This window comes from Parus major, chromosome 10 (assembly GCF_001522545.3).
Source record: "Parus major isolate Abel chromosome 10, Parus_major1.1, whole genome shotgun sequence".
NCBI classification, from domain to species: Eukaryota; Metazoa; Chordata; class Aves; order Passeriformes; family Paridae; genus Parus; species Parus major.
The window spans coordinates 13410103-13431365 of NC_031779.1; the positions used below are offsets into that span (position 1 = coordinate 13410103).

Sequence of the window (21263 nt, forward strand, 5' to 3'; positions counted from 1 at the left end):
TTAAGTCAAGCTGATTTCTACTCATTATTAAACAGAGCTTCTCTGATCCCTGAAGATGGTCAAATGTGGAATATCAGATTTTATTCCTGACCTTTGAAGCAATCATGTTATGCCTTGAAGCATGATATGATTAGTCCCATTTTAGCCATACAGTTACACATGTTGTTGTAGCCATAAAAAGAGCTTTTAGAGCAACAGGGCAAGAAGATGGTAGAGGGATTTTCCCTCTAAATAAGATTTCTAGCTTATATATTTACTGCAGAAAGAATCATTCTCCCTTGCAGTCAGAAATCAGTGGTCTTAAACACCATTTATTGATCAACTCTAAAGTTTAGCATAGAACCCACCATCTTTGCTGCCTGTTTATAATCCTCTATACCACTGAAAAGAAATGTAAAGTCATTGAATACAGCACTACTTGGAACATAAAAACCTGTAGTTATAAGAGCTTTCTCTCCCAGCAAAACTTCAAAACACAACTTCCCACTCATCTGAGCACTTAAATAATGAGAGGTCCTTCCTGAAAGGACAGGATTTTTCCTGACAGAAGCAGATGTGAAGCTGCAAGAACTAAAACTGGATGAATAAAGAGTAAGGTTGAAGGTAAAAACATATCCCCCAAGAACACAGAAACTTCTCCATCTCTAAAATACTCTTGTTCTCATTTGTGTTCTAACAAGGTCACAGATTCACAACCCAGCTTAGATTCCTATCACAAATATAGGTATATTGATGAATTTACCAATCAATGAAGGCAAATAATTGGGTAGCAAAAAAATTATTCAATAACTTCCTTAAGCCATTCAGAGCTGTTAGAGCCAGAACCTAGATAAGCCAGTTTTGAGCCCAGGAGCTCTCAACGTGGTCACTGCATCGAGGCACAATCACCTTTGGACCCCATGCTTGCGCTCCAACACGGGTTTGCTGTACGGGGGTGGCTGGTGACCCCAGAAATCCGGGAATGCCAGCTCTCTGTAGCCTGGGATGGACTTCACACATCTGGCCCTGGCTGAGTAGAAATGAGGGCTGTGGAACTGGATATCCCCTTGGTGTTTCTCCAGAAGATTTCTAACCGCTTCTGAGCTCTCCAGCCTCCCTTCAGGACTAGGATTGATCGAGGCCTCACAGTGAGGGTAAAACATTTTTTTGTACCAAGAAGCATCTTTTGGGAGAGGGCACAAAGCAAACACATGACTCCTGGATGGATCTTCCTCCTCACAGAAGTCTTTGTCCTGGACTTCATCAGCAATATCTCTCTTTTCATCATTCTTATCCCATATGCATTCCTCCTTCTTTCTCCAGCTCTGCAATGGGACTTTGAAATCCTGTTCCCCTGGATCTGGTCCCATCTCTGAGACACTTTGGTTTCTCCATCTGCAGTTTGGATGTTTCACAGAAGTAGCTCTTGGAATGAAATGAGAGGGAGTGGAGGGAAGATACTCAGTCCTGTCCTCCAAGCTCTTCTTTTCCTCAGACTCAAATTCAAGATCCTTTAAATTTAAAAAGCAGAAAAAAAATTAAAAGAAACTACAGACAGATTGTGCCTCCTTCCAGAGGAAACCTTTCAAGGAGGAAAAGAGGAAATATTTACACATCTCCCAAAACTGTACTCAACCAATAAAACAGCCAGAGCAAAATCAGTGCATGAACCACCTGGCAGCATTTCTTTATCCACAAAGCTGTTTCAACAGAAATCCTCAGAAACCAAAAGGATTTGATTGGAGATGACTCGCCCAGATGACTCAACCAAAACCCATCATTCAAACAAAGAAGGGAAGATATTTTACAAGGCTTTTTTTTTTCTTTTTAAATATAAATATTACAGGAGGGTAAAGGTGGCCAATCTGTCATGTAAAACTCTACCCCATGCAGGAGTATGGTTTTAATCCCATTTGGCTACTTAGGGTCACAATCAATATCACAATATTGTGTGTACAGGAAATATATTAACCCAGTGATCTTTTTTAGATTCAGATTTGAAACAGGTTTTTCAGCTCTCCTAAATTCCAAAACTTGTATTGAGTGCAATGTTCCTTATTTTTTTTGTCCCAAGCATCCCTAGAAAAAAAAAAATTTAAATATTTGAACCATTCATTTCACTCAGTGGCAGTACAATCTCCTCTTCCTTCAAACCACTAGTTGACAGTATTTACTTTTCACATCTCATTCTGATTTTGATATTGCTGTTGAAATTACCAGCAAGGATACAAATTATCTGACAGATTTCTCATGTGGCAATTGATTCAATAGTGCTTGCTTAATCTACACCCAGACAAATATGCCTCAAACATCATTCCTTTTATCACTCACAATTCACACCAATAAACTACCGCAAAAAAGTCATAATCTTTGACTTTCCAGTCCTGTAATACTTATGGATTCACTTTTGAAATACCCTTGTCTAGCTATTACTTGTCAATACTCCCTTTTGAGCACTGCTTAAATTCTGAAATATTCACAAATAAAGGAATCTGCACTACAGTCATACCTGAAAATTCTGGGAAAGTTCTGCACACAGAGCTTCATATTTCTCAAGCTCTTGTTCTGGCCGGTCAAGGACTGGTCTTGACCTCAATTTATTCACATCTGTCTCCAAGTCACAATCCTACAAAAGCAGAATTAGAAAAGCACGTGTATTACACCTGCCCCATGAGATGATCTCAACCATCAGTGAATTGAGGATAAAAATAGTACCTGAAACTTTCACAGTTGAAGGCTGCTGTGCATTAATGTGCAGCCTCACCCATATCAGATGTGAGAACCAAAGCCAAACTGTGGCATGTGTTCAGCTACTACATTAAAATAAAAATCAAACCAAAGAAAAAAAATGAGAAAAACAAAGCAAAACAAACAAAAATAAAACCAAAAACAAACAGGAAAAGTTGGAGCAAGAGAAAAGGATGGAGACATGGCACAGATGACTGGGCATTACACTACAGCATTATACAAATAATTCAACATGACTATGTCCCACCAAATTCCATTAAAGAAATTATTTGCTCCTGACAAACAGATTCATTTCCAAAGCTGTTCTAAAAAAGAAAAAAAATAAAATTGCCTGAATGCACCAGTGCCCATGGCATTTCAAACCCTGAGCCACACTTGGGTCAGAAAGCAGAGTCTGAAGTGTTGTTTGGGCAGAGATGAAAAGGCAGTGAAGACCTGCCTGGAGCATGAGGTCAATTGAAAAGGATTTGCCACTGAGAGCATACTAATGCATAAGAAGCTTCAAATTTCAGATGGAAAAGAATAGATGGTTGATGTGGTGCTTTTTATTTTCATAGAACTCTCTGAACAGTTCCTGATGGGAGGGTAGAGCCAAGTTTCAGTTTGGTTGGTGTTGCTAGCATACATGGATATGTGTTATGTAGCTGTGAAAATGTTTATAAATCACATCAATGCCAGCAAACATTGTGCAAAAGATCTCATACAAAAAAAAAAAAAAAGTGGGTAAGCTGAAAGTTCATTATCCATTCCCTGCCTGCTTTCCCTTTAGCAAGGTTTTTTTACAGGAGATATATGACCAGCAAACCAGACAAACAGTATTTAAAACTCATATTCAGAATAAGCTCTTAGGCAAAAAAACCCAAAAAACAAACAAAAAAAAACCAACCCCAAAACTGCTTACATCTACTTGGTAAATCCTTATGAATAATGAAATAGTTCAGAAGCATAGAGGAGCTTTTACTGAATGAATAACTAATTAAAGAAGGAGATAAATCCACTATGAGCCTTATTCCTAATGAGCATCTTGACGAGCTCTAATATTCAGATAAAAACAGACAGACAGGGCAAGTTAGGACACTCAGATAACATGGGGGGAGGGGGGGGGTTAACTTCCTTTTCTTTTCACTGAGTGACATCAGTTTAATATTTGAGGAGAAAAAGACACTCCCTTTTACAGAAGTCTCAATCATTTCTAATTAGACTGTATTTGCAACTTCATTTCTTTAATTTGCTTTCCCAAGCCACCTTATGTGGATAAGACTTATTAGGAGGATTCACTACTTCACATTTGCATATGAACTTGCTTGTATTTTCACAACAAAAAAGTTTGCACCCTCATCCTCAACTGGTAGGAGGTTTTTTTTTTGCCAGTTAGGTCACTGCAGGGAGAATGCTAAGGGAGAATTCAGAGAAGTGTTGAATAATTCATTGTATTATTTTTCTGTGTGCAGCAGCAAATAAAGGAGGAATATAGGTTCAAATGCACCAGCTGTGGCTTAAAAGAACTAACCTTTTCCTCAGGGTAGGTGCACAGCCCAAATATGCTCTGATATGGGAATAAAGAGAGGGTTAGCCTTTCCTAGATGATAAATCAGTTTTCCCTAAGTGCCATTTTCCTGGCATATGCCTAGTGGATCAAAGATCCACCATTAATCCCTGACTGTGTATGTGATTCTGGGCAGTCTCTGTGCAGGAACAGAGAAGGCACCAAACCCCCTCCAGCCTGGGTGACAAGCATGAAAGTGAATAGAATAAATGCAGGGTGCTTTTTAGTGAAAGTCAGTGCATTCTCCTTTCCTTCTTTCAAGTATTCTCCTATTATCCATGAAGTGTGTTCACATGGCACCACATGCACATCTACATTGTCTTCTTAGATTGTCTTTCAGGGTGTCAAAATGGACAGTGAAAAGTTTAATTTTCCAGTATGTAGATAATTATGGGAACTATGGCTCATATACCTACTTCCTCTTTACTCTCCACATCCTCGTTCTCCCAGTCTTTTTCAGCCTCTTCCTCTCCCTCACTTTCACTGTCACCTGCAGAAGTAGGAAGAGAGACAAAGGTGTTCAACCGAATATCCCTCTCACACCCCACAGAGCTAACAGTAAATTCTCCTGTGTGCCACACAGTCCACAGCCCACCACAACCCTGATTAAAGCAAATCCCATTTGTTAATCTCATATAAATGAATTTGGCAGTAATTCTCCCAGTTTTTAAAGCTCTGTTCTCTTGGACTCAAGCGCTGCCTTTCAAAACCATGACAAATGTCCCCGTGATATGGATCCAACTCATTTTACAAAGCAACACAGAGATTTTCTGCTTGGCTGCAATGATATTACAGGATGCTCTTAATCTGTATTATCTAGATTAGGGTGTTTTACTGCTATGATTGTTATAGTATTTCAGCATCTCCCGCACTAAATTGAATGTAGCAAAAATTGCTTCTGTGTATCATGGAGCCTTTTTCTGCAGAGTAGCTGTACTGCCTGTGCTTGAGTTCTGTTTTCCAGCAAGAGCTCCCATCTTTTACTCATGCAGCATGACTGCTATCTGCTTTTACTTTAGAAAGGGAAAAGGATAATAATTCTTGCAATTTTTTACTGAAAAAGCTGCAGGGCTTTTCACCCCCCGAGCAGCCAATGCACAGGCACAATTATATCTCCATCTGTTACTGGGGAGCAATGGCATCTCCAGCCTCTGCTATACTCACTCTGCTCCTTTATTTTTAATAGATAATAGAAGAATTTTTTTTCTTCCTTTTCTTTGCTCCTTTCCATCTTCTCTCATTTATTCTCCAAACAGACTCTCACAGCTCAAGAAGAGCTGGGAGTTATTTCTTCCCTACTGAGTGACACTGTAGTTTATCAGATTAATTTTAACTGTAAACCTCAGGATTATGCCAAGTCTCCCTTCCCCAGATTAATTCTCATGTCATGCTCCTTTTCCCCCCTTCTGAACTCACCCTTTAGCCATTTACCTTCAGGTCCCTCACATGGAGGTTCAGAATTGGCATTCCCAGGAAGAGGGAAGGAATAGGAACTTCTTACAGTCACCACAGGCAGATGCTCCTTGGGGTAGCACTTTCTCAGAATATGAGTTGCAGTAGTTATGATAGGATCCAGATTTTTACAAGATAGACAGTCCTAGAAAACAAAGGAGAACTATATTAAGAACAGTCTCTTACAACAGTTCTCCCTGTCACACATAATCCCCCAGAGCAAGCCACTCTTCTGGTGAGAACATAATTCCCTTTACCACTCATGATTCACACCCATAAACTACAGCAAAAAAAGTCATAAACTTGGTTTTCCAGTCCTATAAGACTTACAGGTTTACTCTTGAAATAGTCTTGTCTAGTTGTCACTTTCCAATACTCCCTTTCAAGTATTTCTTAAACTCTGGAATATTCACAAATAAAGGAAACTGCGCTGTGATTGTACCTGAAAATCACGTGAAAGTTCTGGGCACATTGCTTTATACTGTTCACATTATTTCCCCTTCTCTTTTATCACTGAAGAAATATGACTGGAACAGCAAGGCCTGGAGTTCCTGCAGTCCATCTCTTACAGACATACAGGCTGGAATGGACCTCAGGGGACTTCCATCCCTGCATGTCATTTGGGAGACACAGCTCCCCCAAGCTCTGCTCCAAGACATTTTAGTCAGGGTACATTAAAGGAAACTGGCACAGGTAACAATATTGCTGAAGCAATATAATTTTTAATGTGGATTAAAAAATGCTTTGTGGAGCCCATGCATATGTTTTGTCTGCCAAGACATGCCAAAATCTGTGCTTCTGCACCTTCAGCACAGCTATAACTGAGTCACCATGCCAAAACTCAGAGATAAACACAGTTAACACCACTATTTCAGTGTATTCAGGATAAACAATGTATTCTCAAAGAGCACTCCCTCTGTACTGAACAGAATACTCTGTTCTCTGTGGTTAAAGCATTAGGCCCAAGAGCTGTTCTGAAAGATCACCATATATTACCTAGTCATAAAACAATTAATGGTTGCAGTATCCCACAATTTCTGGTGCTATAATCCATAGCAGGAGATAGAAATGTAAGGATTTTTAGAGCCCACGTATACTTTGAAGGCAGAGAATATTTTGTATTTTTGTTGTACTATTGTGCAAGTGAGCTCCTCAGACTTTTGTTGCAAAGAAAACAAACCAAAATCCCCAGAGAACTAAAGCAAAAACCCCCTGGGACATCATAGAAATGATGCATGTCTTCATACATCACAGTGTATGTCTTCAATGTGACAGGGGCAGGGAGTTTGGATAAAGGAATGATAGTGCTGCACAAAGGCAAAGTCATTTAAAAACAAGGGGTGCAATTCTCAGAAAGCCCAGGCCCTGGATTTGCCCAAACAAAGCTTCCATCAGAGCAGCTGAGTCATAAGTGTACTGTCCTACCCAAATTCACAATTTTCACTCTGCCTCTCAGCATGTTTTCTTCAGTGGTTTGGAACTAAGACTGAGCTCAGCAGAACAGGAATGCAACTTAAATAAGCAGCAAGAATGTGCTATAAGGCAAAAGAGAAATACTTCAATACCTTCTACTACCATTTCATAATTTTGCATCCCTGTGGCAGAGATAAAACAGAACAACCAAGAGGGAGGAACAGATACTTCATGCCATTGTCTGACAGCCCATAGCCAGGATTTGGGCTGGAGAAAAACACCTCAGATAATCCAAACATTCAGCAGAACCAGGCAGAGGGCCAAAAGAACTTAACAAAGAACAAAAAATGACCATTGGAACACAGCTCCTGCCTGACTAACCTGATCTCCTTCTAGGAAAAGGTGACACTGTTTAGCGATGGACTTGACAGTGTTGGGTTAATGACTAGATTTGATCTTAAAGGCCTTTCCCAGTCTAAATGATTCTGTGATTGTAAAGCACTTTATTATAAACAGGAACAGGAAAATGGCTGTATTTGGGTTCTTTTGGTTGTAGAGGATTCTTTGCTGTTTTCTCATGTATGATTGAACAGCATTATAAGATTCAGTGGGATTAACCAGGATTCCTGTAGGGAGGCTAGAAAAAAATCATCTAAAGCTGACATGCTTACAAGACTCACTACAAGAATCTTAATATGTATTTCCAGTTCTCTGGCTGTTTGGAACTAGGGGGAGAGAAAATAAAATTATGAAAGTGTCTCTGAGGAAAGTTTTATTATGGGTAGAGCAAACACCAAGGAGAACTGGTTGCTATTTCTGTTTCACTTTATTCACTCCTTCATATGGTTGTCTTTGTTTGCTTATTATTAAAGGAAAGATTAAGAAAGTTTGTCTACATGTGGGAACAGGCTAATATTCTTAACATTCTACTAGTTTAGTTTACTAAAACTGATCTGTTTTTGCTAAAACAGTGAACACAGAACTGTTTAATTGCCTGCCTTGGGACAACCATCTTAATTCAATGCCAAGTAAATTTAAATAGTCAAGAATAAGGCACGTTCATCCAGACAATGAACTTCAACACATGGAGTTACTCAATGATGTTATTTGAAAGTCATATTTTTCTGTATGGCAAATTAGCTCACAAGTGCAAACAAGCCTTCAGATACCTTAGAGGGAATTTGTGGGACTGTTTTCATTACTGCTCATAAAGTGCGCTCTGATTCTAAGGCAACACTGTTTACAAATGACTGAAAATTATTACATCAGTGTATTGGAAAAGCCCTTTTTACTGGCACCTGGGAAGCAGACAGTAGACTGCTCTGTATGTGTGTAAGCTATCCCATTTATTTTGTGGTGGGATAATGTGAATAAGGGAAGAGCAAATCCTTAGCTCAGAAAACTCATGTAAAGCTAACCTGGATTCAGATCTGTTTTATAATCTCCATATTCAATCTTTTCTCCACTGAATCTGGAATAGAACATGTTATGGTATGTGATATATATTTTTTAAAAAAGGAGTTTTCTATATGGCAGCAAGACAAAAGATAGTGGTACTGATGGATGCTCCTTACTGGCAAACAGAGAGTGGAATATAGGATAATATTATCCTAGAGTAGCATGGGACGGCAACAAGGCAAGCTTAAGAAACCAGATGGAAAAGTGATAAAATATCAAGATAACATTCCATGCAGCAGTCTCTCCTAAAGCACATACAAACCTGTTTTCTTGTCTCAGAGTAGGCAGCTCTGCCACTGCACACAAAACCAGACAGTGCTAATGTGAATATACCATTTAACTGTCAGGAAAATCTAAGTGCAGGTAGGGAAAGGGAATGGGAACAGAAGGTACTTCCTCTCCATGAATGATTTCATTATCTAAAATTATTTTTTATTCCATGTAGAAGTAGAATTCAAAATACCTCTAAATTCCCCTATAATATCTCTAAACTCTCCTCAAATAGACTAGCAGTCACTTCTAATCTATGTGAGGTGACAGTTTTTGAACCATTGGCTCCTCCTGTAAAGAAATAAGCTTAAGGGCTATTAAAAGCTCAAGTATTTCATCTGTCCATCAGCCCAGACAATAGGCAGCCAGAGAGGTTTCAACTGAAAACCAGCCTTGTAAGTAGAATTTCCACTGAAGTTTAAAACAAACCCATCTAGGCAATACGGTTTTCATTTCAATAAATGTGTCTGTATAAGAAAAAACAAACAAACCTTAAAAAAGTTCCAGCAGAACTTTTCTAGCCAGATTTTAACACCTTAAAAATCTCATTAGCTGCTCAGAGTTTGGTCCAGGTTAATCACCAAAGCCAGCACATTCCCTAAAGGCACTAAGATATTGTCCACACACAAAGAGTCATTGCTTTCCCAATCAGGAGCTGTTTGGCTTGTCTTGTCTTCATCACATTCTCTCTTGATACAGCCTGTTGTCCACCTCAGGAGACAAGATTTCCCATCTTTCTATCATGAAAATGATGAAGATTTTCTTGGCAGCAGCAGCCTCTATCTCCGGTTAGAGTAGGGAAGAGCATGAGTGAGACCTCCCAGGGCTGCCAGACTCCTGCCAACACTTCATGTCTTGGAGAGACACTGCAAGACTGACAATATCCCAAAGAAGCACTGAGAGAATATCGAGCTTTGAATTTATTAACCTTGGTTATTTCTTGTCCAAGGTCTCCCTAATAGCACACACTGGGTAAAAAAGCGAACTGGAGGCCCCTGGAGCTGTCATTTCCGCTCCACTTCTGACCTTTGGAAGGATTAACATTATCAGTGTTTACTGTAGCCTTGGTATGTCATTTCCTGTTTGTTCACCCAAGGTGACCCCACATTTGCACTTCCCATGGAGTTGCTCCCAGGCTGAGCTATCAGGAGGCGTTAGCTCAGAAAGCTTCCTGGGCTGTGGAAGGTTCTTGAGAGGGAACAAGCCAACATCCACCCTCAAGCAGCTGTTTCCATCCACCCTATTCACCTTTCTTCAGACCAGGGACTTCTCATTAACAGAGGTCATAATCCCTTGGGAGGTTCTGCTGGGTCTAGTGGGTCTAGCCACCTCATCCTAAAGAAAAGGTCAATTCTTCATGAGGAAAGTGAAGTGAAAAAATTCCAGAAGTCTCCCATACACCGCTGGTAAGAAATGACTCACAGTAGAATCCTTCATGACAGTGATGGAAAAGGGGAAGAAAAACACACTGAATCATAAGGCAATGGATTTTTTTAAGGGAGAAGAAGACAGACATTTCTTTCTGATGATTCTAGAGTGAGATAATGCATAAGCCAGTGAAAATGACAATGGAAACACTCCCATGGAATCACACAGGTGATTTTCTCTAAATTCAAAGCAAGCTAAGGAAGCATTTTGCTGAGAGACTGAGGGATCTCTCAATGTACCTGCCTTTTCTATACCTTATAGGCATCCCATCTGCAGGACCATGTCATCTTTCTTGAGCTTACACAAACGTTTCACAAGATTAAATTTTAACCTTCTGAAAAAACTGATGATAGATGTTTCTCATTAGGAAAGGCTTGGCAAAATGAGCATTTTATTTAAAAGGCTGATTGAGTGGAATTATCTGGACATTATAAAGGAAAAACTTGCAAAATACCTAAGCAATTCCTCTGCAGAGATATTGTATTACTCTTCATGAGAAGATGTCCAAGCAGGCAACAGGATGCACAGCAAAACAGAAAAGAAGCACCAAAAGCATGAGCTAGAATTCCCATGCCTCTCATAGGAATTAAGATTTGTTTTAAACTGAAACATTTTAGCTTTTCTAAAGTACTAACTGTGTAAAAGCCAATAATTCTTAATGTTATCAGTTTTTCATCTGTATGTCCTATGCTGAATTTCGATAACAATGGAATTTCTTGCAGTGGGATGTGGAACCCAGCCCTAACCACCAAATCACCTCATTTAAACACAAAAAGCACAATTTACCTGCACACTTGTGAAGAGAATCTCCATTCCCCGGGAACCAAAGAAAGTCTCCCTGCCCAGCTGGATGTTGGTGATGTATTTTAGGCAGAGCAGAAGACCCCTACGTATGTAAATGTAGTTGTTGGAGACATCATTGCGATGCCAATCTTGGTAGAGTCTCAGCAATTCGCCCAGGTAGCCTCTGTTCACTGCCCGGCGGCTGTTTGACTCTGAAAAGGAGAGAAAAGGCTGAATTAAAACTCCTTCCTCTTTGGTAATTGTGGCTTCTCAGTGCTTGAACTCAGACTTTAACACCTGCTCATTCTGGCTTAATGGTCTCAGTTAAAAAAAAAAAAAATATATTTTTATCTTTTTTTTTTTATTATTTAAAATGTTATTTGCTAAACATGAGCTATGTTCTTGGAACAATTCATGAAAAAACCACAAAATAACACAACATTGTGCTGTCTGGAAACAGGAACCCTCCAGATGAACCAAACCATAAGTATCTCCTTCCAAGTGCTAATAAACCTAATTCCAGCTGCAGCACCACAAGATTTCCTGAAGCTACCAAAGCTCCTGAGGAGTGAGAAAAGCTGAATAAAGTAAGAGTAGTCAACAGCATAAAATCTTCACACAGTGCTGCACTTCAGTCCTGAGAGAACACCTTGCTGAGATCAACAAATTCAAAAACCTTATGGCTGTACAGTCCTGTCACAGCCACAGAAATTATGTTTAACTTCTAAATGCATTCCCACAAATACCTGTATAGTGAAAGCCATGAATCAAGTGATTCTGGAAACTCAGAGTATAAAAATTAACACAACACCAACATGAGAAATAGCAGTTTGGGCTTTTTTTTCTGTTGCTTTCAGGTTTCATGATTTTTAAGGTTGCATTCAGATGTTTAAAGGCTTTACTTCATGGACAAGAAAATTACAAAAAAAAATATTTTTTAAAAAACAAAATTTCTAAGAACGTAAAATGAGATCTACAATATTCCCTTAATCATGTAGCTCCAGGATATCAGACTGAAAGGAGATAAAGATTATGATCTAATACAAATACTGCAGAGGTTCTAAAACACATCCCTTCACCTACTGCATTCTTTGCCCAGGCCCTCAGGACATAAAAGCCACATCAGACTCCAGGCTCCTTCCCTTCAAACCAACCCTGCCCAAATTTTCCTGACTGCTGCTGACATTCCTTGCTTGACACACATGAAAAGCTGTCAGGAGCTCAGTTATGAACTGGGGGCCCAAGTAGCATATGTAAGGCAGGAGCTCAGCTCTCTGAATGCCAATCAGTGCTTGCAGCTCTCAGCAGATGGCTCTTGCCACGGCTGCTCCAGAGCTGGTGGGCTCCAATCCCTTTCCACTCCATTAAAGTGCCACAGCCTCTCACACCGGCACCTCTAAAGCCGGCAGTGGGGACTCACGGGACAGGAGAAGCAGCTAGAGGTTCAGTGAGAGAATAGAAAGATGCTGCCTGAAGAAAATCAGCAACAGGAGAAGCCATGGAAGGAATAAGCAGGAAGCAGCATGGGCAGCAAACCTCAGTCCCAGTGATGAAGTAGATGGAGACATTGGAAAGGGAAAGTCACCTGAAGTCATCTCAGTCTGCTCTCTGCTGTAGATTAGCAAACCCTTACCTAGAGGTGGGATTGAAGGGTTTTTCTTCTACCTGGCCTGGTCCTGCAATTTTCTCTACCTTTGGCACCAACCAGCACCCCCAGCCCAGGTTGCCAACTCATTTTAATGCTGCTCTGCATCTCCACAGCACCGTGCTGTCACAGCCCTGCACTGACCTGCTGAGCCCACAGCAATTCCAGTCCTACATGGCTCTGCCCAGGCTCCCACACCTTGGCCTGCAGCTCTCCAGCTCTGCCTCCCCTTGCTGGTAACCACCTACACTAACTCTGCATTCTGAGGCTCAGTGGTTGTCAGCGTGGAGCAGGTCACCCTCCTCCTCTGACCTTCACCCTGAATTTCTGTTTTCTGTTTGACCCTGTGAGAAAACTTTAATTGCTCGAGAATCCCTTATCAATCCCAATGATTTTATTCATGATTTCCTGTTAATCCTCAACCAGCTGTCATGTTTACTAACCTGCAAGATGACTAACCCCTTAAAATCACTCAATCTTCCTTGAAGAATTACTCAGGAAGCTCTGTAAAAGTCAATAAGTGTATATAACATGACAAGAAGAAGAAGAGAGTTGGGGAGCATAAGGCAGGGACAATTTAGATCAGACTCAGAGCTTCCCTGAGCTGTTCAGGGACAGATGAAATTGGACTAGATCTAGGGTTTTATAGCCTCTAGCACTCAGAGCTTGAAGTCTAAGCTTTCTGTGTCAATGTCAATAGGAAGAGGGAAAAACTAGGAAGCACTGTGTGTAGAGCTTCTCGGGGAATTTATTGAAAAAAAAAAATTCTCTCAGAGTATGTTTGTTTTTGAAACAGATTTCCACATTTGAATCTCAGCTCCATAGGGACCAGAGCACACAACTGTCCTATGCTTTAGTTTCAATACTCACTGGAAAGCATGGAGGAAGGTGAGCAGAATAATTTTGCCATTTCCTCACATGTTTTCTGTAGTACTTGCCACCTTCAGGATCAAAACAGTCTCTTTTTAAAATGAAGCTGAGAGAGTCTATTCTGTGAGAAAGAGATGGAGAGGCAGGACTGGAGTTTCCTGAACCCTTTGATCAGAAGCAATGAGAATTAATTGCTGAAGGGGCAAAAAACACATTAATTTTGTTTCTCCTGTCTGATTTCATTGATTCTCCTCTGCTCTCCTGTGCTGTCAGTGTTTTTCTTTATTTTTTCTGCCATTTTTTCAGTTCTGCAGTCAATAAAATAGTGAATAAATGAAAGAGGAAAGTATGCCAAGATCTCCAGAAGGCAGAATGGGGAAAAGGAGGCCTCCCCACCTGTCTGTGTCTGCTGGTCTCTCCATCTAGGGATGCACCAGCATGGGTATCTATCTATATTTTGGCACAAATACAGATGGTGAAAATGAATCATGCAGGTACAAGCAGCACTGCACAGATTTGTAGGCAGCAAGAACCACCCCTCCTGGAGTGAGTGTGTACGATCTGTGTGGTAAATGGCAAAATGTCCTGTCTTTTGACCCTCTTCCTGATATTCTTTAGTTAGGCCCCTTCCTTCTCCCTGGCTATGGCCAATGGAAATGGAAGTTTTCCACACAGCTTTCGGAGGTGCCCAGGGATGGTGCTTTCAAGTGAACAGAAGGGATTCCTATCTTGTGAGGCCAGCAGTGGGAATTCAGCACCAAACCCCAAAAAACCTGATTTGGCTACAGACTGGGCTGATCGGTGCTGCATTAACAGCAAAAATCTGACTATACATCAAACACTTTAAGCTATAAATATCTGCAGCCATCAGATGAGCTCTTCCTCTGGAGCAGCTGGATGTGTGGGACTGACCTTCCCTTGAGCAGGGACAGCTCTCAAGGTTACCCCTCAAGGCTGAGGGATCCCTTCCCTGCCTGACACCAAACGTGGATGGCTTGGTAAATGACATTTTTGCACATGTGTGACATTCAAGACATATAGTGAACTTATGTGCTCATCTTTGTATCCCATTCTAACCTCAAGTGTAGTAAATAGTAGAGTGTTACCCTCCAATCCATCTGTACTTAATAAATATTTTACCTAACCATGTTTATTTATTAAAACTAAACTAACTACTAGATCAGATCCATCAGAGCAATCTTTGGCTCTTCCCCTGTGACAGTCTGTCTTCCTAATCTTATTCTGCCACCTCTGACAGGGCAGCACTGTCTTTGCCACCATCCCAAACCTGTCCCTGCAATCCTATTTTTTTTGCAAGAGTTTCACTTCTGCCTGGTGAGACCAGGGTGAAAGGAAAACTTTCAATGCCTTCTTAGTTTCTCACATTTCTAGAGCTGCCCCTCCATTTGTAGCTTCCAGAGCAGTGCTGCTCATCAATGAAAGTTTGACCCTGAATCACCTATTCTGCTCCCCAGAAACATCTGACATGAATCTCCAGCCAACAAAGAAGCCTCAAGTGGTTAAAGTTACATCTAAATTAGCAAGGGGATCTCACTAGAAAGAAAGCCCCGGTTTTGATGGAATTCTTGTTCTGTGGTGGAGGCCTAAAGTCAGGTTTTCAGTCTAGTAGATGAAAGCCTCATGACCACCAGTGCTACTGTGGACAATTCTGAAGCCCTGTTTGCAATCCAGTCCCCTCTGAAGTGTTTGCCAAGAACACGGGTACCACTGGAAAACATGCAGCATATTTAATCACAAAACTGAATTACACTCAACCTGAAATATGATGAGCAATGCACTGCTTACCAGGCAGAACAAAGAGATATTTATCTTTCTGTCTATCTGCTTGAATCTCTTTGTTGATGCCACTCAGCTGATTCATTATGCCAAGAACATACATTGCTACGGCTTGGAGATAAGAATACTCTGCTAAATTAACCCTATGGCCCCTAAAGCAGTGAAAAGAATAAGAAAAACTCCCCACTCTGCTCTAGTGATTGCCTCTTGGGAATGAAAAATGCAAGATATCTCCTACAGCAAAGAGAACACAGATGTTTTATTCGGTCATTCAGAGGCCATTTTTGCAGAGAAAAGCACAAGGGCTCTCTATACAAACAAAATTAATTGTCCCCATGAAGAAAGAGTTACACATGAGGTCCTGGGATCCCTTCAGACCCAGTGGGCACTGCAGCAAAAAGGTGCTATTAGCTCAACTCGTGTTGGAAGCCAGAAGACTGCCCCATAGTTTTGCCCTAAACAGTTTCCCTTTTTACATTTGCTTTCAGTCTCACAGTATCTTCTGGTTGCAACTCATCAGAAAACCAGAAATAAAATTAAAAAAAAAAATACAGTTGTACAAAATCTACAGTATGATTTTTCTGACTGAAGTGGTTTGAAAGAGTTTTAATAAGGATACCAGAATTTGGAAGACTTCCTCAAATTCAGGCATTGAATTTTCTGAAGCCAGATCATCACTGAATGTACAAATACTGCCCATGCCAAGACAAGGAGGTAAACAATCATTATTAAGGATGTAAACAGAGAATAATGCAGCTCCTCAAAACCTGGTTTTCATTACAGCCACCCTGAGAGGCAAAACAGGAAGCTGCCATACCCCAGGAGATAAAGCCAGTATTTTGCTCTGGAGCACTGAGTTACTTTCAGTTTTGGATATGTCTATGAATGAAAAGTCTTGGGGAAGGAATATAAAGGACATAGGAAAATTATTTTCTTTCCCACAAAGTGGCTCTTCTCAAAGAGATCAAAGTCTAGAATCAAGACTGTTTGCATTCTGAAATTCAGGAAGAAAAGACAGACACAATGCTTGGTTTAGATTATCAGGAAAGGAACTGCAAAATTCAACTCTGATCACAATACCCAACAAGGTGTGATCATGGATTTGGAGCCAGACTGACACTGGAGTTTGAATCCAGAGAAGGATAATAAAGACTTAAACTGATGATGAGAGATGGGTAGCTGGTGCAGTATGAGGCAAATCCCAGACATTGTGCTGTTGGCTACAGGAACTGGGATGGTTTAACAATGGGGTATTTCAACTTGAGATCAAAGACCTGCCTCACTAGATCTGTTGCCAAGCAATATGAATTCAGTTGTAGAGAGTGCAGGCCTTTCACACACCCTAATCTGCTTCTTTGCTAGAGCATCACTTTCTCCTCCTCAGAGTTACTTGCTCCTCCTTGATGCCAACATAAAAGGGAAAGAATGACAATGATTATTTTATCCCAGCAGCCACAAAATGTAATTCTTATGGTTTAATAAAAAAAAAAAAAGTGGGTGAGAGGTTAAGTAAAGGTTTTTTGCTGATGGAAGATGGGGAGGAATGAGTAGGAAATGAGAGATAAAAGGCTGTGGGGGAAGGCAAGAAGATAAAGACAGCAAAAGGAGGAAAAGAGAAAGAGAGAATGGAAAGGTTATCAGCAGTAACTGCTGTTAGCACACAGAATTGCCTTGATGAAATAAGCACCATCAGGGGGCCACCACAACCTGTCTTTTTTAATTGCTCATCACAATTTTACCAGGCAAGCATTGCACCATGCCCATGCCCTGCCCATTTCCCCAGCCTTTTCCCTCAATATCCGCTCAGCCAATGCCTCTGAGACCAGCTCTAGCTAATTTCCTTAAAGACATGCAAACCAGTAATTCTGGGAAGCACAGATAGTCGGGAATAACAAACACGACCAAAATTAGATTAAAACAACCTGCTGATAAATGAATTACTCACCCAAAATGCACATTGGATTAGGTGTGGAGGGGATCCCTATAATCACATCGCCACCGTGTGGCTCCTGCTCCCTCACATCCCCTCCAGCCTCAACACCCCTGGCATGGCTTTGTGCTTGGAGAGCAGGTGTCCAGTTTTATTCCACTGCCCCCAAACTGGGAATGGTTTTCCTGGTTTATTCTGGGGTTTGGGTTCACTAAAAGCAGTAGACCCCATGGCTGTGAGTGCCCTGGAGAGCATCCCACACCTCTGAGCACTGCTCAAACAATCTCCAGCCCCTCCACACCAGGATCTTGGAAGACACAGGAGTGCTTAGCAATGACTTCTCCAGTCCTTAAAACAGAGCTGAATCAAGACATGAAGATACACGTAGAGGGAAGAAGTAGAGCAAAGCCAAAGGAGTCAGGAAAAAATAGCATGCTCACTCTGGGACAGAGAGAAGAGACTTAGGGAAAGTTGCAGTGCCTCATCCCACCTCAGTTTATCTACAGCTATCAGGATCTGCCTCCTCCTCCCCACCCTGGCCTGTAGTGAGCATCTAGAAATTCAAGAAGGAAGAATGGACATGAGTAACACTGAGAAGTTTGACTGTAACTTCAAAGAGAAGAAAAAAAAATAAAATCTTGTGATGCTCTCACAGCAATTCAGCACCACTATAGATATTTACCAATCAGAATGTTCAACTTTATCATAAAGTCAGAGTTAACATGGTGGAGAGACAACAGATATTAAAAAAGCAGCAAGGCAATGGAGGAAGAACTTGTTGCAAGCTCCTTTGCTGCATGTGGGCATGGCCATAAAATACTCCAGGATATTTGCAAAGAGATTAGTCAGGAGTGAGAGACTAGCTGATGATCAGACAAGAAATGTCTTCTCCATATCAGTAATCTGAGCTTTCACTGATAGAAAGGTGCAGCACTGCCATTAGAAGGAAACTTCTACTCCTCCATTATTCACCATCTCTTTGATTATCTCCATGTGGCAATCACTGGCTACAGGGACACAGGACAACCAAAGTCTCTCATCTCTCACTGGGTTGCCCAGTATTTCTTCCCTGTTAGGGATGAAGCACAAGTTTGTTGTGTTCCATCACTCATTTCTTTAGACTATCTTATACTTCCCCCTCAACAGCAACAATTTCCCAGGTCCATCTGGATTGGTAACTTTTTCTTACACCCATGTCTCTTTTTCAGGCACATCTTGCTTTGTGCAGTTATGCACCTGATAAATGAGCATTTAGCATCAGCTTCTGTTAAGAAGGAGACAGAAGCCAAACAGTTTCTAGCCAGCCCATGGCTCTGCAGGTGAACAAAGTCTCAACTAGAGCCTGTGGAAGCCCGAGATGAAGATGGATGTTTCTGAATCCATCAGGGAGACACACTGCCATCTGCCTGCTCCCTTTAAAACTGCTTTCTCAGCACAGCTCTGCTAAAAGCAAGAGGGACACTGAACCTACAGCACAGCCCCGTGTATAACCATAATCCCCTGGATCACTTTGGGCTGAAACACTCAAGGACTGGCCTACAGGGATAACCCCAGAACGACCATGTTCTTTTCCTGGCTTGTTCTTACAGCCTTCAGCACCATCAAAATGCAATCTCCCAGCCATTTCCCAGCAAGCAGGTTACTGAAATTCTCAAAAAAACCTCACAATCAGTCCACCACTTCACTACTGTATCACTTGCCAAGATTCCTGCCTTCCATTTAGTTTATATCCCAACTAAAATATGCTCAGGTGCTTCTGGGTGTTTTGCTGTGTACAGCTTTACCCTCTGTTTTCATAAGAAATTTTCAAGTTTTATAGCATTCACCAGATTTGATCCTTAACATTCAGAGAACCCCTGCACCACTTAAATGCAGTGAGGCCAGGGCCACAAATATGTTAACTGTGACAAAGAAAGATGTCCTGGTGCAATCCTGAAAAATAATTCATCGCTCTTCCAAGTATGGTGAATTTATCTCAAGGAACCAGAGCTGTTTCTCACATCTCCTGACCCACACTTCCCAGAAGACACAACCTGCTCATTTGTATGCAGCTACCAGAGCAGCCAGCTCCAAAAGCCTGGAGCTTCTCATGCCCTGAACCATGGGACAAGGAAAAAACTAGAATACATACTTGGCCACTCAGAACTGCAGAAATCATCCAAAAAGCACAGTTCAGGACAATTTCTGGTATGTGATGCTCTATTTGATTTTACAGTATCAGCATCATATCCTAAATACCAGCTCCATTACCTTTAAAAAATAAAAGAACAACTGAAAATAGACCAGCTGAAAATATATTTTCCTAAAATCACTTTACCATTCACAACCAGTGCTGTTATTTACATCCTTTTCTCCCTTTCCATGAGGGAAACAACAAATTGGGAAGGGCAGTTCTCCCATAGCACCAAGCCCCAGGAAAACCAATGCTCTCTAAATACTCAAAATAAGGGTCAAGCCTGGCTCTCTGGGCACCATCTCCCACAGGGCTGGGGGTGCTCTGAGAGTCAGAACTGGCAGAGGGAACCCCTGCACTACTGCCTCTTTCCTATGCATTGCTCTTTGGGACCAAAGGATGAGGGAATAACAAGGGAGAATGAGGTTCAACAGGATCATTCTGACCAGCAGCACAGCACAGAAAGGAAAGTCAGAAAGAATATGAAGAAAAAAGCTTACTTGATTTCAGCAGAGCTGCCAGAGCCCCAATGGCTGCCCTGGGGAAAGAAGAGAGATGGAGAAATAGTGTCAATTTCTTCAATAATTTTTGTAACCTTCATCTTCACAGTCTTCTAGGCCAGGCTTCCCAGATGGTCTAAACCGACAGCTTATGATGGACTTTGACAGAACTGCAATGTTTTACACCAAGAGAGGATCCAGCCTCTGCAGCTGACTCAGTTATTCTAAAAGACTATTAGCCCTCTAGCTTTACTGTTACACTGATTTGTAGTGACCATTAAAATTTAAAGCAACACCCACAAAGTGATCTAACAAGGTTTTTAAACTGCTGCCCCAGAGCTTTTTCTTTGTACCAGAGACTCAACACTTGCCCATTCCAGACACAAGTGCTTCTATCTGCATCAGCAGATAACTTCCATATCAGGCTGGGACATCAGTGCCAATATTTCCAGCAAAATCCCACTCCTTTTTCTATTTTCCCATAACAAGCTTCACCCCCTATCCTCCCTCCCAGCTTTAACTGAAAACCAAATTGAATTTATTTTAACTGAAACCACATCTGGCATTGCAGGGGTATGTGGAGGGCCCCACTCAGAGAAGGACTAGTAGGAAAGGCGCTAAAGCTCTGTAGTAAGACTGCTTTCAGTGGATAAAGGCAAGGACAGACATTTCTGAGGATGTTCTGTGTCATTTCATTGTGCAGGTAAGCAAGTGAACCAGCCTGAGCCAGCACGGCACTGGTTTGTCTGGGATCTGGTCTCCAGCATTTGCAGCTTGAGAAGCTGAACTGAGACATCATTGCTCCCCAACTTCTGGAGGCAAGTTCCTTCCTCATGTGGTAAAATCTCCATCCCACTTGTCTCATAGAAGATTTTCTTTCCCAGTTGTGTTCTGCTGGAGCAAGATCCCTGTCCTAACATGACTTACTGCTGTGAAGTTTCAAGTGCCCAGAGCTGGTTAAATAATACAGCTACAAAAACCTCCATGTGCAAGGTTTCCTTAAAATGTCATCTCTTTACAAACCAATCCCCAAATAAAATTGTATTAAATTCCATACTGAGACAGTTATCATCCTGCAGTAAACAAATATTTTTTGTCACCAAGCTCGTGTTCATAGTGTGTCCTAACAGCAGCTGAGACTAAGATTCAAAAGCTGGTTCTTGCTGATACTGGGTCAACATCTCTATCTAAAGTCTTTCTCTCATAATGAATCTGTCAGAGTTCAACAACAGCTTTACAAACTGCAAAGAAAATGCACTCAAATACAGACA

At 41.2% G+C, this 21263-nt stretch overlaps 1 protein-coding gene across 1 annotated transcript in view; it reads right to left on the reverse strand.

Annotated features, from left to right (window-relative positions):
* The window catches only part of AGBL1 (ATP/GTP binding protein like 1), a 223800-nt gene extending 202822 nt beyond the window's left edge, over positions 1 to 20978 (reverse strand). The window contains exons 1-7 of the mRNA XM_033517031.1: positions 20920 to 20978; positions 19993 to 20030; positions 11081 to 11289; positions 5705 to 5870; positions 4690 to 4763; positions 2489 to 2605; positions 889 to 1490 (exon numbers count right to left, since the gene is read on the reverse strand). Of these exons, the coding sequence (XP_033372922.1) occupies positions 889 to 1490; positions 2489 to 2605; positions 4690 to 4763; positions 5705 to 5870; positions 11081 to 11289; positions 19993 to 20030; positions 20920 to 20978 (1265 nt within the window). The remainder of the gene's footprint in view (positions 1 to 888; positions 1491 to 2488; positions 2606 to 4689; positions 4764 to 5704; positions 5871 to 11080; positions 11290 to 19992; positions 20031 to 20919) is intronic.
* Positions 20979 to 21263: the final 285 nt, after the last annotated feature.